The sequence below is a fragment of the Cottoperca gobio genome, chromosome 13, assembly GCF_900634415.1.
Source record: "Cottoperca gobio chromosome 13, fCotGob3.1, whole genome shotgun sequence".
Classification (NCBI taxonomy): domain Eukaryota; kingdom Metazoa; phylum Chordata; class Actinopteri; order Perciformes; family Bovichtidae; genus Cottoperca; species Cottoperca gobio.
The window spans coordinates 18,793,875-18,810,693 of record NC_041367.1 but is presented as its reverse complement, the minus strand read 5'-3'; the positions used below and the strand labels follow the sequence as shown (position 1 = coordinate 18,810,693).

Genomic DNA, 16,819 nt, shown 5'->3' with positions numbered 1-16,819 from the left:
CAGCCTTCAAAAGCCACCAAATGTACACAAATAAAAACCTCAAATACACAGAAACAATAACAAGGTCATGATCTCATGGCCCTGTTTAGAAATGTATAAACTACAAAATGATTGTTCTCTTTATTTAACAATCAATTTAAAGTGACGAGAATGAGGCTTCTGTTCCTGAAAAGTGTTAAATCTGATACGCATCACACACTCATCCAAGCAACAAATACAGCGTTGCCAAGTGGAAACCCGACACCCACCCTGATAAAACCTCGAACAGCTCGAGAACAGAAACCAGGAGGAAATTATGGATTCCAGAGCCAACATCCGGAGCTGTTCCATGTGTTTTCGGTGGAACTGATAGTCCTGAAGACCTGTTGGGCCTTGTTTTATTACTCACTTTCCATTTTCCTTTCTCAGAAAAGACCATCACCGCCATCAAGAATCCGTCCAAGCCTCCCGTTATCTCGATGCCCCCGAAAGTTCCAGAGGACAAAACCGCCAACACACACTTTGGTGTTGTCATACATGACAGAGGTAGGTGTGCGGTGTTGTTGCTGCAGCTGCTGCACTGTGTGCAGACGATGATCGTTGGATGTTTCTGAGGACGTTTTGGGGCTTTTTCTGGAGTTCATGACCGGACTGTGTTAAATAGATCTCAGAGCTTAATGTTCAGATGTGGTCTGCTTTGTTTCTTTGTGCCTTGGAGTACAAACAGTGATAACACGATAGTCGACACCCTGTAGTGACTTTGGATGAAATATGCTGTAAGCAGAAATCTGTGAGATTGCACACGACTTTAGGGTCAAATCGGAGCGTGTGTATCTGTGTTTGTGCATGTTTACTCGCATTACAAGCTGAAACTCACATTGGTCTTTTTCACTAACCCTCATTTCTCTCTCTCTTACTCTCTCCTGCCCTCTCTAACTGTGTGGCTCAGAGCCCAGGCAGTAAGTACACATTCCTCCACGTCATGCCGTCTTTTTTTCCTTCTCTCTGAACTTGTTCCATCTTTACATGAGTCGGGATGCAGTGATGACGCTTGCCAGTTCTCTCTGTGTGTTTTTAATTGGATTCGCAGAAGTTTGCACGACTAAAAGGGTTATTCCTCATTTCTTTCTGCCCCAGTACCCGAGGCTCCAGACCGCCCCACCATCTCAATGGCGACTGAAAGTTCGGTGTACGTCACCTGGGTCCCGAGAGCCAATGGCGGATCTCCGATCACGGCTTTCCGCGTAGAGTACAGACGCAGCCGCAGTACAGAGTGGGTCGTGGCTGCGGATAATATCTCACCTCTCAAGCTGTCTGTGGAAGTTCGCAATCTGGAGCCTGGTGAGCTTTCACACGGCTCACAACTTTCCTCTGCAGTCCAGTGAAGCATAACATCCTCCCAGATCTGTCTTATCTTTATTTTTCTTTCTAGCTTTTAATCAGTCAACCTTAATCCAGACTAATGTTATCTGTTTCACTACAGCATACAACAGTGACTTCTCCAGCCCGCTGATGTTTGACTGTTTTAGTTGATTTATAAGAGATGGACAACTATTGGCCCAAAGCGCTAAAAAGAATGTGATCATTTTGTGATGCAACAATAATATTGTTTTTGCAGCCTGGTTACTACTGTATCACGTTATTTATAGAAATAACATAACAATAATACATTTTTATTTATTAAAAAAAGTAGATAACGTAATGAATAAATTACGGAAGCCCTGAGAGGCAAGTGAGAAAATATATTCTGGTTATCTATTTTCCAATTGTTTTTTCTCATGTTTTTATGATTTAAAAACAGAAAGATTGTCTTGGCAAAACTCTTTTTCACTTTTATGTTCTAAATGGAACTACAAAAAGCATTTATGTTTTCCTCCAGGCGAGTTGTAATTCCTCCACACTAAACCCAAGATACAAGTTATGTAACATTACTGTCTTACTTTTGGGCTCGAAATTTATTTTAATTTGCGCTAATCTACCATTTGGGAAATCATGAATGCTTTTAGTTTAGAACATGGGGTAGTGGTGCAGCTTCATGTGGACGAAATAAGTTTTACAACAACAAACACTTGATCCTCAGGCAACAAAACAAAATCATCCTGCAAATCTTTCTTTTTTTTTTTTTTTAACCAGTTTTCACAGATGAAAAAAAGTAACTTAGAAAGATTATCCTGGGAAACCTTTTTTTTTAACCTGCTCTAAAGTCATAAACACAGGAGACAAAACTATTTAGATCACACTTACAAATGGATCACTGGAGTTTCTTCTCACTTGTCACTCAGGGCTTTCATAATACATATACATGTAATATAATCAAATAAGTCAGAGTGTTTAATGAAGAGGAACCAAAACCAATTAATTCCTGCCATGAGCAAAGCAACAACGATTGGTTTACACTTCAGCACCTCTCAGAATTGGGTCTCACCATAACTGGATATGATTTATTGATGGACGTGATGAGATAATATCACTGTTCCCTAACATTGCTCCTGTCATATTATTTATTTCTCAGGTTCCCCCTATAAGTTTCGTGTCGTAGCCATGAACATGTACGGCGAGAGTCCTCACAGCATTCCTTCAAAAATGTACCAGGTGCCACAAGCTAGCCCGCGCATCGCAGACCGTCCCGTGGTCGGACCTCACATCACATCCACAGACGCCATCAGTGACACACAGATCATGCTGCGCTGGACTGTAAGTGCACCATTGACTGAAGTGTATAGATCCCTTTCTCACTTCCTTAACTTTTTCCTGTACAATGCTGGATTATTAGAGGCATGTTGGCTGCTCTCACTTCTATTCTTACCTCCAAATAAAGTGGTTGCTGGTGAGGATCCGGATAAACTGTTGGCTATGTTAAAACCTGAAGAGTCTTGTTTCTTTTCTATGTTGGATTTGTTGACTTCATAATGCATTGGTATAGCAATTACATATTGGCCTGCCTACCCCTGTATTATTATCCTTTTTGTTTCTTGACAAGGTCAACATTTGAGAATTGAATGTTTTTGAAAGCAAAAAACAAAATCCTCTTTAAAAATATGACTCAATTCCAAGTCTTTAATGTCAAGTCTACAGCTCTGGAGTAGAAGAACGTAGCATACAATGGAAACACTAAAAGTACCTAAAAATGTTAGTTTTAAGAACAGTACTTAAGTAAATGACTTTCCCAGCTGGCTCACCTGTGTTTGAGCTGCTGGTGGTTCTTTGGCAGCCGAGACTCGATCAGACCTTTAATTGAGCGGCTGCGCTAATTCTTAACAGAGATTAAGAGGCCATGTCCATCTACGTTCTTCAAAGCTGTTTCTCCTCCTCACCACAGTTCGGGCCGCATATGGACGCAGATAGTTCCCCACATTTGCTTAACCTCAGACAGTCTCATTATTTCCTGAACTCTAGACAGAAAGTGCAATCACAGTCCTGCTTGCAGTCGTGTACATCTGCAGGATAACAAGCTCTTGCCATTAGTTGCCGGAAAATTCCCTCTCTTTGTATAATAATTGCCCACCAGATTGCTGTAGTCTAACGTAATCTTTTTTTCCATCCACATGCAGTATAGTCCCTCGAGTAACAACAACACTCCAATCCAAGGCTTCTACATTTACTACCGGCCCACGGACAGCGACAATGACAGCGACTACAAAAGAGATGTCGTCGAGGGTGAGTGGAAATAATTTTCTTCTTTTTTTAATGTTTGTGTGTCTGTGTTGTGCAGATTGAGTGTGTAGCTGTTGTAGATAGTTTGTCGACAGCCCCGTCCTGTCCCGGATATGGAGCTCACACTCTGTAGATAAACTGGAGTTGCGAGGGTAATGGATACTCAGTGTCCATAACGGGGTGTGTAGTGAAGAGGGGCATTTCTGCCATTTGATTTATAGAGAGTGCTGTCCCTGGGCAGCAGGGCTTTCTGAAATCTGTTTTTAATAAATGGTTCTGGGAGCTGAAATATGAGTCCGGCCGGAGGAGAGGGGCTCAGGTTGCTGCGTGGAATGCTAACAGTGGAGCCTGGTACAGGAGGGAAGGAGGGAAGGAGGGACGTGCTTTCACTCCGCCCAACTCTTTACCATCCCAGCGCTTTTCTTTAACCTCGTCACTGTGTCAGGGACACATGTGTGTAGGGCTGGGTATCCAGTAAGCACTGCTTTGGAGATTAGGAGGTCAACATATGTCAGTACATTTACAAGTGTACATTGTCAAGTTACATATAACTGTGTGTTCACAGCAATTAAAATTAAGTTATGACCTGCTTCCACTTGATATTTTATTGCTTTTGGAAAAACAGTAATATGTTACACTCAAAAGTTTTAAGATTTTACATTCAATTTATCAAAAAAGACACAAGACATAGACTGCACCATTGTTTATTCACTAAAACATGAGTGTTTTACCAAATCGGCGCTTACTTTATCTTTTGAAAATGTACGTGCCAATAAAAACCTGAGTTTCAGTTTCTAACTCTTTTTTTTTTAGAAATGAAAGTTCCAAAATGCTTCAGCATCTAATGACTTCACTAAAGTAGCATTACAAGCAACAACAAAACAAAACAAATAATTGACGACTTGCCAACTTTTGGTACCCAGCAGTTTAATTCTCAGTGCTACACACATTGCGATCAGTCCTCATTAAGCACTGAGGTTCAGCACTTTTTACTTTAATAAAGTGGTTAATTACTTTAACCATTAATCGATCACATTAGATGACCATTATTTTTCTATCCATCCACTAATGGATTAGTCGACTAATCGTTGCAGCTCTATTGTGCTTCTCTATTGGGTGATGTACAGCACAGAGTACACTTAGCTTCGGCAGCAGCTTTTATGTATTGTTCCCACTTAAAACAGTTACAATCTAACTTGGGACAGACGTAGCCTACGTGCAGGGATTTATTAAACCTCATGTTAAACAAAACACAGCAAGAACAGCGGCTTATTTTAGTCTCAATCATTTGAAACTTTTGCATTTCCATGTTGGAGATTGTCGTGCGTGTGCGTGCGTGTGCGTGCGCGTGTGTGTGTGTGTGTGTGTGTGTGTGTGTGTGTGTGTGTGTGTGAATACTGGAGGCAAGCCAGGACAAACATGAAGCTGCCATATATGGAGCTCATCTAGAGTACAGCAACTGTCTGGGCCCTCGTGGGACTGACGAGGGGCTGAAGCAAAGATGGGTGGGGTGGTGTGTGTGTGTGTGTGGGGGGGGGGGCACAGCACAGCAGCGAGCATGAAAGAACATGACCTTGAAGTGTGAGACATGAATAGAAGGTAAAGAAGGAGGGAAACACTGATAGTAAGTGTACATAGGATTTGGAGCGGTGTGAGTCAACACCGGCTCATAGAGGAAGTTGTTTCTCACCTTTGTCCTGCTTTTTTTTTCCTCAGGTGTAAATCACTTGCACATGATTGGACATCTCCAGGCGGAGACCTCCTACGATATCAAGATGCAGTGCTTTAATGACGGGGGGGAGAGTGAATACAGCAACGTCATGATCTGTGAGACTAAAGGTAGGAAACATAAGCTGTAGAGAAAAAGCACAAGAAATGACTCATGCGTCAACCAAAACCTCCACTTTATCAGAAGTCCAGGCATGTTTCTGCGGAAGATGTAACTTTAATGATGGGTACGATTGCTGTAATTGCACAACGTAAATGTACTGAGTTTTACGAGACCAACAACAATGGGCTCTATAGTTTGGGTACTGTGTTGTTTTTCTGTTCCTCATGTCCCTTCCTCCCTCTCTGCTGCAGCACGTCAGTCCCCGGGGTCGCCTAGCCATCACCCCATCACCCCAGCTTACCCCTACCCGCAGGAGCCTTCCAGCCCACCTGGAGGACTGCTGTACCTGATTGTGGGCTGTGTTTTGGGAGTCATGGTGCTCATTTTGCTGGCTTTTATCGCCATGTGTCTGTGGAGGAATCGCCAGCAGAACAACATGCACAGTGAGTTTATAGACACTAAACACAAAGCGAGCATAAAAGAAGAATAGTTGCCGCTTACAGTGTGAGATTTTGGAGAACAGGTTTAAATACCATCTACCACTGAGGATCCTTAAAAAGTCCTAGAAGGCATTGAATTCATTCATCTACAAATAAGGACTGATTCAGTATTAAAATGTCTTGAATCCATTTTAAAAAGTATTAAAAATGCTAAGACATGGGAAGTAGGATTTTATGAATCGTGGTTTTCTGACCTTGCATTGAAAAGTCTCATTAGGAATCTATGACACACTAGTGACATTAAAAAGTCTTAAATCTAACTTGCCTTAAGTTGTAGGAACATTGTATCATATGTGGTGTTCACTCAAGTTTAGCTGTCATTTAAAATGAGTTTGCAGCACCAGCACACGTACAAAGAGTTGACTCCATTTCAAGTGTCTCATATTTAAAGATAGTTGGCCCCAAGACAGCGTATGCAGCATATTCCAAGTGTTCATAGTACAGATATGGATCCCACAGCGCTTGCAAAAGTGTTTGCCATTGTTGGATGGAATCGTTTACCAGACATTATGGATCTATAAATAGTTGGAGTTTAAAGACTTTGGAAAAAAAGCTAAGATTGAGATTGATCACAGGCGCCGACTTTCTGTGTGATAATTCACCACCAGAGGGAATTGAACAAATAGAGCTGATTTTTTAATACGGGTAGCAATATGTTACCAGAGTTTTAGTTCTGAGGCCAAAACAATGTTATTTTTTTTCATTAACTTGTTTTGACAAATATAAGCACAGTCTTGTACCAACCCTGTTTCTCATTGTACAAAATATGGCACATTTCTCAGGCTACAGTGTTTGATGATGTCCTAACACAGGGACAAAGTGTCAGTACTGCATACACTGTGTACTATGTCGTGGCTGCACAAATAACTAATAGCAGCTCCTCAAAAGCAACATTTTTTTTCTTTCTTAACCCAAAGGTTAAAACGTGTGAGTAACGAAAAACAAGAAAAGCAAATCATTCGTTCATAGGACCATTGTCAGAAACAATGTTTAATGTTTCTGTGTGTAGTTTTTAGGCTGTCAGATGACTAACAACGCACAAATTAGTTTCACATTGTTAAAGCGGACTGGTCTATGGACAGATGAAAATGTTTTGTTATTCATGTAACTAGAGCCTTTCTATCAGCTTTCTTTCAACCTGCTCTCCATCGCCTCCTCTCTCCTCTGTAGAGTATGACCCTCCCGGCTACCTGTACCAGCCGGCAGAGATGAACGGCCATGTTCTCGAGTACACCACTCTGCCTGGCTCCAGCCGCATCAATGGCGGCGTCCACGCTGGCTACGGGCACAATGGTCCCATGTTACCCCAAGGGTGCCATCACCTCCACCACAAACTCCCCAACAGTTTGGCGCTGCTCAACGGCTCCGGCAGCCTGTTCTCCCCCGGCCACCCACACAGCCATGATGGCACCCTGCCCCACAGCACCCGGGACTACGAACACTCGCACCCCCACCACCATAACGTAAGTACTCCAAACTTGCAGACTGGACGCATTGTTCATATCCAAGTATTGAAGGCCAAGTATGATATTTCACATCAGCAGATGCAAATCCAGTTTGACTAAATGTAGTGTTTGTGCTCTCTTGTCAGGGTGGAGGCATGTACACAGCTCTTCCCCAGACAGAGTCGTCTGACTGTATGAGCTGTCAGAACCTCTGCAACAATAACAGGTAAGAGAAGATTATGGATACCTTTTGCTTTGACGTGGGAAACATTATTCCTGGGTTCAATTTTTCATGAAATATGGGGATTTATTGGTGTTTATTAATCAGATAAAATGGCAAGAATCTTTATCCTTTTTTTACTTACTTGAAGGGATTTTGCTGCATCATCAGCAGCTCGATTATTACCCGGAGGGCTGGACCCTATGTCATTTTTTTATATTCATTGCTTCTATTGAGGTTTTTGAATGAAGTTTGGAACGTCTGTCGTTATATTTTATGACGCCATCACTGATGATGGGTTATTGTGGTTATTAAATGTTATTTATGGTGCTGTTAGATTGCTGCTAGACCGCCATGTCAATATACTATAGGTGCGTGCCTTGCTTTTTGTGCAACAAGAGTTTTTTGATCGCAGTGAAAAGTTTTTGAAAGGCTATACACCAACAATATATTTTATTAAATAAAAACATGTTATGAATTTTGGAAATTATTATATCTATTTTTGTTCAATTCTTTTTCTTTTTATGTTGACTTTACAACAGTTAATGTAAATGTTTGGACCACACGAGTCGAAAACAATCCTACGCACCACTGGGATCTAATTCTACAACTAGTATAATTCTAATAATATTAGTGCAGAAATACCGAGTTTAAACTAAATAAATACATAAAAAGGCCACACAGAATTAGAAGGTCAATGTTATAAAGGAAGCTTCAAACTATTTAGCACAGCCCTAAATTACCTGGACGTTTTCTGAACTGTGTTTGTCACAGCACAGAGCAAAAAGAAATTGAAAAAGAGGAGCCTTATGGATATTGCAAGGAAATGCACAATACACACACACACACACACACACACACACACACACACATACACACACACACACACACATACACACACACACACATACACACACACACACACACACACACACACACACACACACACACACACACACACACACACACACACACACACACACACACACTTCCCCTCCTGCTAGTCCTGTTTATGTACTTAAGGGTCGCTAGCATCACAGTTTACCCTGTGTGCACCCAGCCAGCAGACCTAATGAGCCCTGTGTTTATTTACCTCCGGCTGCTGGGAAAAGAGGGGGTGTGGTCACGATCCAATCATGTGCCGATGGAGGGAAGCTGAGTTTAGGGAAACTTGCTGCGTGTCTGCGTTTGGGAACTTTACCGTGGAGCAAAACCACAATGTGTCACAGACACTTAGAAGTAGTGAGACTGGACCTTTTATCTCCGGTTGAAATGTTGGAAAATGTTTTTTGCAGCTGTGCGAGAGTGCTCTAGTAGTGTTAGAGCTGTCATTGTTTTGTACACTGTTAGGGGAATTAACACAAGGGTTTTCTGTGTCTGGCGGAAAACCCACAGATATCTGCAGAGGGGAAGAATCAGAGTAGTATGTGAAGCAGAAGAAGCTGAGAGTTGCACAGGCACCTTTTTATAAACTACTGTCCCATTTTTCTTTCCCTCTCCCTGTCTCTGAGCAGATGTTATAACAAGACCAATGGCACTTTCTCCAGCGGCACTCTGCCTGTAATGCATTGTGTGGCGCCATGCCAGCAGGACGGTCTGGAGATGGTGCCTCTGGGCCAGGTTTCCTCACAGTGCCACGGCCCCGACAGCCATATGCACTCTGGTGACAAGGGGGCCGACGCAGGGTACCAGCCAGACGAGCACAGGGAGTCCTCGCCCTCACAGCATTCCTGCTGTCTGGTGGGGAACAATGAAAACTGTCCTGCAGACAACACTGGTGAGACACATTTTAATACCAAATGCCCACAAAATCTTTCCAAGTAATTTGTCTTCTCTGCCTCTGGCGTCTTCTCACTGCAGAGACCCAAAGAACTGCAACTTCTCACTTCCTTCTTGGCCCTGATTATGCCAAATCATTTTGGATAGTCTTTGAAACAAACCACCAACTAGTTGAACCGTGAGGTTATAAAATAAAACATACAAAAACTAGATCAACTTTAGGCGGGAAGGAGCATAACCTCTTCAGCATTGCATACAATGTCAGAAAATAATTTTCTCCTTATTATCTACAGAGCTACTTTTAGGTGTAACGATGAAATAGGAGCATAGAAAAAGGATGATCATAATACTTTCATCATGTTTTGAAATATTTAATCATTGCAATCACCTTTTAATGTTTGGATGGTAGTACCGTCTGTCAATGGTGGCTTCATGAAGTGAAGTTCAAAAGTGAAAACAATGTAGGAATAACAAAGTAACAATCGACTTTTACAGTGAACTACATAAATATACTATAACACACAGCTCATTGTCATTTAGAGCTTAGACAGTTAAAGGAATAGTTTGATCATTTGAGAAGTTGTCTTGGCCAGCAGGCAGTTAGCTTAGCTTAGCATAAAGATTGGAAAAGTCTTACATAACTTCCTGAAGTCTTGTCTTGTGGTCAAGAAAAGAAATCTAGCACATTCCTCAGAAAACTTCTCTGTGTCACTTGTCCATGTACAAATATGATAAATGTGTTACTTTGTGCTATTTAAATGTTTACATTTGAACAGAGCCAAGCTAACAGTTTCCCCTGCTTCGAGTCTCTGTGCTAAGATAGAAAAAGTTGCTTTAAGACATTACAGCTGAAAAAACTAAATTCCCAGAGAAGTGAAAACATTTACTTCCAGACCGTCATGGTTCGACACGATTGTGCAATGGAGCTCTGACAGTTGTTCTTCTTCTTGCCTTACTAGTAGGTTTGTATATCATTACCAATCCCTCATGTTGTATGCAGACAAACTATGCAGCGTCACCACAAATTACACTGTGGTCCTTTCCAGAATCTGTTCTTGTCTTTTTTTAATATGAAGTATAAACCAAACACTCTCCTCTCTCTCTGTGCAGCTGAAGAGGAGCTGGAGTGCATGGACATGGAGGGGCCTGTGGTGTGCTGGGAGAGTCTTGGCCTGCCAGACTTGGACTGTGACGAAAAGCCTGGGTGGATCTCCAGCAGCAGCCTGGCAGGCGAGCTGATCCAGCCCAGCCCACAGGAGGTCTGAGCGCAGCCCACACACAAGCACCCTCTCCTGAAGCGTGGAGGGTTTAGAGGAACCAGCCAGACAGTCAGTGGTGGAAATATCACAGATGAAGAGGACCAGCAATGGGGTAGTCAGAGACACTGCATGTTATGGTGACAAGGACACAAAAACGTTCAAGCTGAGACGAGCGAAGTGTGAAAAGAGAGCGACTACAAGAGACTGAGAGCAAAGCCTGAGGGAGAGAAACTCAAAGAGCAAAGGTTGCTCAAAGACTGAACCGATATCCCACTGGAGGGAAGACTCTCATAAAAGATCAAAAACTCTTGAGATGACTTATTTATTTTTTGTAGTAGTGAAATATTATTTCATATGAATGTATCTGTTTTAAAGAAAAAAGAAGTTTGTCTTTTATATTATTTATGCCTTTTGGATGAGAAATACTTTTTATTTTTTGTTGTTTTGTCCCTCTGTGTTCCACTCGAGTTTGGAAATTAGCAATTGTCTGTGTAAAGTTTTGTAATAATATAAAGAGAAGATATGGAAGAGTAAACACCAACCTATTTTCAATGTCTTTCCTCCCCTCCTTCATGTGCAGCGCCCAATGAATGATTGCCGTAGTGAATTTCCCGGCCTCGGTCCAAACCATCGATATTTCTGGCAGGCCTTTGATGTGGCTCAGTGATGGGCTGTTCCACTGCAGTGACCCCTGAACGGGGTGAACACTCCCTTCACTGTTCACATTAAGACTGCCGCTCTTTGCTTCAGTGAATACTTGATAGCTCATCACTTTACGCAAAATGCACTGTTGCTTTGAGAGCACTCCTGACCTACTGACCCCAATCTGTTAAAGAAGTGGAGTAGTTGCATTAAAACAGAATTGTTAAGTGTGAGCAGCACTCTCACACACATTTGTGTATGTTAAATCGGCTCTAGAGACAGAATACTTTCTAATTTTGAGATCGCACAGGTGACGTTTATCTGACCAGGTGGAATTTTGGTGTTAGGTTCAAATCTCCAGCTACAGGAAGAACTAAATCTAAAGTGAAACACAAACGGTATCCTCTCTCTTCAGCGCGGCATTCTTGGTGTTATAGGCTCAGTTAACCCAAATCATAAAAAAAACATGTTTTTTCACTTAAGCCTGACAAAGCAGACAAAGAAGTTGGCCCAATTAGTGAACATTGATGTCTGTGGACTTTCAAGAGTAAAAGTGACAATGTTTATGAAGAGACATGAGGCTATTGTAGAGTTTTTCATGCAGTACAAACACAAATTGTAGTACCTCAATTGTACTCAGTTAGAGGTGTAAATCTCACAAACTCAAAACTTTTACATATAAAACTAGAATCGCACTCGAAAAGCACAATCTCCACCCTGGTAGATGGTGCATTCAAGTGCTCCTTTGATGTTGACTTCATTGTTTTTATTGACTTTAAATTGTGATATGAGAACGTTGTACTGCTTGAACACTATATCTGTTTACAAGTTGTTTTTCTGACATAAGGTGTTGTTCACAGGAATTTACCAGTCAGGAACTAATATTTTTAATTATTCAACACAACATGAATGACAAATGCCCTATCTCCCCAAGTTAATGAAAGTGAAACATAATTTGTGTATCCGCCCTGTGATTCATATCCACTTCACATTTGAATGGCTTCTTCCTTGGCCCATGCTTTTATAAACATTAGGCCAGTAGCTTTTCTGTAATCCTGCAGACAGCCAGACACACATAAAACACACAGAAACATAACGTCCTTGGTGGAGGTAACAAAGACTAGTACCTGCATGGCTGTGTACCACTAGGGGCCAAGTGCCAAAATATATTTTATATCCTTAACTAATCACTAATTGGGAATGTTGGTAAAAAGAATTGCTGAGTTGCAGGTTGCTGCTGCTAGGCGGCTGGTAGGTTGAGATGAGTAATTCTGTCGTCAAAAGTCGCTGTGTAATGCTCCCGATGTGTGAAGAAATGCTGCAGATAACTCATTCATGAAAAGAGTTGTAATATACTCCTCAGGTTTCAGCCCGCATTAGCCAAACTCATTTTCTGAAAGCTTAAACCCTCCATTGGTTTTAGAATAATCTCCATGGTGTGCTGGCTGATTGGACTTGATAGGATTGCAGCGGGCGGATGACAGTGCTGGCCCTGCTTCACTGAGGATGACTGCGGTGCAGGCTTTCCATTCCTGGTGCCTGTCTGCCTGTGTGTGTTTCAGAGTTGGCTGCCAGTCCTCAGGCCCTGGCTCGCCTGGCATCTCTCCTCCCCATGATAGTATAGGGGATATTCCTGGCACCCGGATTTACTTGCCTTCTGCTGAGGCGTGGCACAGCCTCTTCCGGCTGTTATTTTTAGTCTCGGAGGAGGTTGGCGGCATTCGTTCAGTTGACTTGACTTAAACTCGGTTCTTTCCCAGGAATAGCCTGTCTGAGGTTCTCAGCCTTAAAACCCGTAAGTGTTTCAGATGTACACTGATTTGATTTTCTTTTTGAGGTGTCAGTCCAAAACTTAAAGTGACTTTAAAACCCAGAATGCTGTGAAGAACCGGCCATTCGCTCTCATGATTCATCTTTTATGGTCTTTCCAGGCAGTAGCTCATTCGAGTGTCCACTCTGATTCACTAGCTGCCATTAAGAAGAAAAAAAGGGACAAAACAATGGGTAGGAAATGAAGCTAGAAAGGAAGGAGAAATGGTGCGGGGAGGGAGAGGGGATGCTGACAGATGCAGGCTGGGCTGATGAGGAGAAGATAAGGGCAGGGTTGTCTCTAAATGAGCTGCTTCTCCATCTCCCACGTATATCAGTCGGCACTCTCCCTCAGCCCTGCCTTGCACCCTCTGCCCACGCAGCTACACCCCTTCATTAAGGAGCCCATGGGAACAAGAAAGCTCATTGTCCGCCCTGGAATTTCTGCCCCTTGCTGCAGAGCCGACCTGTTAACGCCGGTCCCTCTCCCCTCCGCCCACCATTCTTCCTCTCTCTCCCCTCTCCAGCACACCCTGAATGAATGCAATTCTTATGAATCGGGCAGTGTGTTGTTGAGTCGCTTGATTCAGCCCCAGGCGGTTTTATCTTTGAGATGTCACAAACCACAAGTGAAGCATGTTGTGGATTGGATGAACTCCAGCGGCATTCCAGTGTGTCCTTGCAAATGATGAGCTCATATAAGACGTTAGATACGTTCCCTCAAGGATATCCGCTGTTTATGTGTTATCATGCTCAAGTCTTGATGCATGAAGATGCCCCACTCCTGCAGATGTAACCACGACATTTTGTAGACTGCACCTGTTCGATATAATGCACCATCCTTATCCCAGCTGCATCCATTTAACTGCCATCCAACAGATATGTCTGATTTGTCTTCTGTGTTTAGATTCCTTTCAAGGTATCTGACGGTTCAAATGTTTCCCAGAAATGATCCAGGAATGAGAGTTTGCTGCCTCGAGCGATGTGCTTTTATAATGTTGAGATGTGTCAGTCTGCTGTGGATGTGCCACAGTCTCTCACCCTGTTAAAAGGGACAACACACAGTAGTAAAACAACAAGAAAGAAAAGGTATCACAGTAGGTTGGTTATTAGAATTAAGCAGAAACAGGAATGAACAATACATTAATAAAAAACAAACAAAACATATTCTGGTCTAATGAACCTGCTTTCCAGATGGTTTTAATAATCGGCACAATACAAGACTAGGTTAGGTATTTGAAATGGAAACCACAACCTCAGGTCTACATGGTGTCACGCTTCGTAAGTTTATATGGCTCCCAAGACTGCAGGAGACAATAGCACAGTCTTTCACTGATCAAAGTGTTTCAGTGTTTATTACAGTCCAGTCTGGTGCTAAAAAGTCTGTTCACACAAATAATAAAAAACATATTTTCTCACTTAAGTCTTGTGCTATTTAGCCCAATAGTTTTGGGTTTATTTGCCAAGGTTTTCAGTTTTCTGAGATTTCTGCATCCAAATAAGATAGAGGTCTGTGGAACTTTATCGCTCATGCCTATAAAATTGAAAAACTTTAGAAAATGTTCAGCAAAGTGACTATCCAGCATCGGCCTCGCTGTTAGTCGGGATAATCCAAAGAACACAATGTCAATATTTTTTAGGGACTATTTCTTCAGGTAGAAATTACTTGCAATGAAATTGTACACAGCCATGGACTTAGTTTCTTAAAACAAATGGATGGTGAATTTTATTAAACGGTTCTCCAAGCATTTTGTGTTGGACTCCCAATTAAGTTGGAGGACTCACAAGATTCACAAACTCCCAGATTAAAATTAAAATGGTCAAAATCAATGCAACTGAGGCTGAGATACTTTTTAGGCCCTCCTTGTATGGGACAAAAATACTGGATCCTTTACTTCCCATAATGCAACTCAATAGATTTTTTTTGTTGTGCTTCACCCCTATCCTGCAAACTCTACACAGACACTGGCTTTTTGTCTCAGACTTGACAAAGCTCCCTTCAGAGTCTCATAAAACAACTGTTTTCACAGGTTGAGAAACACTTCCCAGGGTGAGAAAACATATTTTATTTTTTAAATTAGGTGTAGTTTCCCTTTTACTGTATGGCATTTCATTCCCCTTCATTATATTGGGGTGGGGGCAAAACATCTCAAAGACAGATATATCTCAAATCCTGGGCAAATAAGACCAAACCTATCTGCATGTCTAGGTAGATAAGTTTGAGACTATCTTTTGGGGAATTTAACTCTTTAAAGCAGAAGAAACAAGTAGTGAAGTAAACATTAACGCGGCACACTTTTGACGAGATGAGACTGATGTGAACGAAACACAGCAGAGTGTCATCATCAGTCGTCGTCCACATCCAGCCGGGTGAAGTAGAAAGTTATCCTGGCTCCGTCGTCAGTATCATACAAAGCCTGGCAGGTGTACATCCCCTCTGCATCCCTCTGAAGCTCCTCTATGACTAAAGCCGAAGTGTTGACGGCCACATGCATGTTGCCCAGACTGCTGGACTGAACCTGGAGCTTTGGGCCTTGTCCGTAGTTGTAAGCCACTGCTATGTTATTATCAGTTCCTGGCTTGGTGAAGCCCCAGATAAAGATGGTCGGCATGGTGGAACCACAGTCCAAGGTGACTGAGCCTCCCACTGTTGCTGTAGCATGATAGCGAATGTATTCCACCTCCTCGGGGTCAAGTATCTCCAGAGCTGTAACACAAGACGGCCCAAGTCAGTTATACTGTACGGAAAGAAAAGCTCTTGTGTTTCTACACAATTATAAAAAGCCCCAACAAGCTCAGTATTGACAGATGTTTATTAATAAGTATCTTCTGAAAACCTTTACAAGACCTCACAGTTTGTTGGGAATGGACTGAGTCATCTCTTGAGGATGAGCAACACATAATTAAACACACTTGTAGGTTTATCTGCCCCTGGCCTATTTGATGGATCACATTTTATGACCCTATCTCTGGCTGCACTTAGCAATTTGACATAATAATGGCAGCAGTTTGTGATAAAGAGAAGAAATGCTACTCGTCCCAACTTGTCTCCAACTCTTTGTTGTCTAATCTAAAGCACAATGATCTTTTACCTTGTAGAGGAAGAGCCAGCCAGCAGAGGAGCAAGCAGAAATAAGGAATCATCCTCAGACTCCCTGTCATCTCAAGTCAGGATGCTATTTAAAGCCTATCGCAGAGGTGAAAGTCTCCTCTCCCGTCCACACTGCAGTACACGCTGAGAGTGACTGAGCGAGGCTGAAGAACTGACAGGGAGAATTCTTTCAAACTACACTGGATTCACTTTAAATTATTCATCAATGTGTCCACCTCCTCAGTGTCGCTCCATTTTGCCTGTCTCTCCAACTCGTCCACTCATGACTGGGCTAATGGCTAGACCTGAGAGTGAAAGGTGTAGGGTGACAGGATGATGCCATCGCTTCATTTATTATTGAATAAACCGGTGGAGATAGCCTTTTTAGAAATTCCATCACCTCCGATGTGAAATGAAAACCAGGGCCCGGCAACAGTGGAAAATAGGGGCGGAGGCTCCCTCTCAACAAATGCAAGTTATTATTTACCCTATGAGAGGCATGCAGCCAGAATAAAACCACAGCTGGGTTACAACATAACTACATTTCTTATGACTGTGTAGACGTGCAAACCATGGAAGCAGTGCATATAGATGCTCAAAAATTCATGTT

At 42.3% G+C, this 16,819-nt stretch overlaps 1 protein-coding gene across 1 annotated transcript in view; it reads left to right on the top strand.

Annotated features, from left to right (window-relative positions):
- cdon (cell adhesion associated, oncogene regulated) overlaps positions 1–11,273 on the top strand; it is a 33,986-nt gene extending 22,713 nt beyond the window's left edge. The window contains exons 10-19 of the mRNA XM_029447261.1: positions 409–525; positions 1,117–1,320; positions 2,492–2,673; positions 3,531–3,636; positions 5,350–5,472; positions 5,716–5,907; positions 7,135–7,427; positions 7,556–7,635; positions 9,144–9,406; positions 10,519–11,273. Of these exons, the coding sequence (XP_029303121.1) occupies positions 409–525; positions 1,117–1,320; positions 2,492–2,673; positions 3,531–3,636; positions 5,350–5,472; positions 5,716–5,907; positions 7,135–7,427; positions 7,556–7,635; positions 9,144–9,406; positions 10,519–10,673 (1,715 nt within the window). The 3' untranslated portion in view covers positions 10,674–11,273. The remainder of the gene's footprint in view (positions 1–408; positions 526–1,116; positions 1,321–2,491; positions 2,674–3,530; positions 3,637–5,349; positions 5,473–5,715; positions 5,908–7,134; positions 7,428–7,555; positions 7,636–9,143; positions 9,407–10,518) is intronic.
- Positions 11,274–16,819: the final 5,546 nt, after the last annotated feature.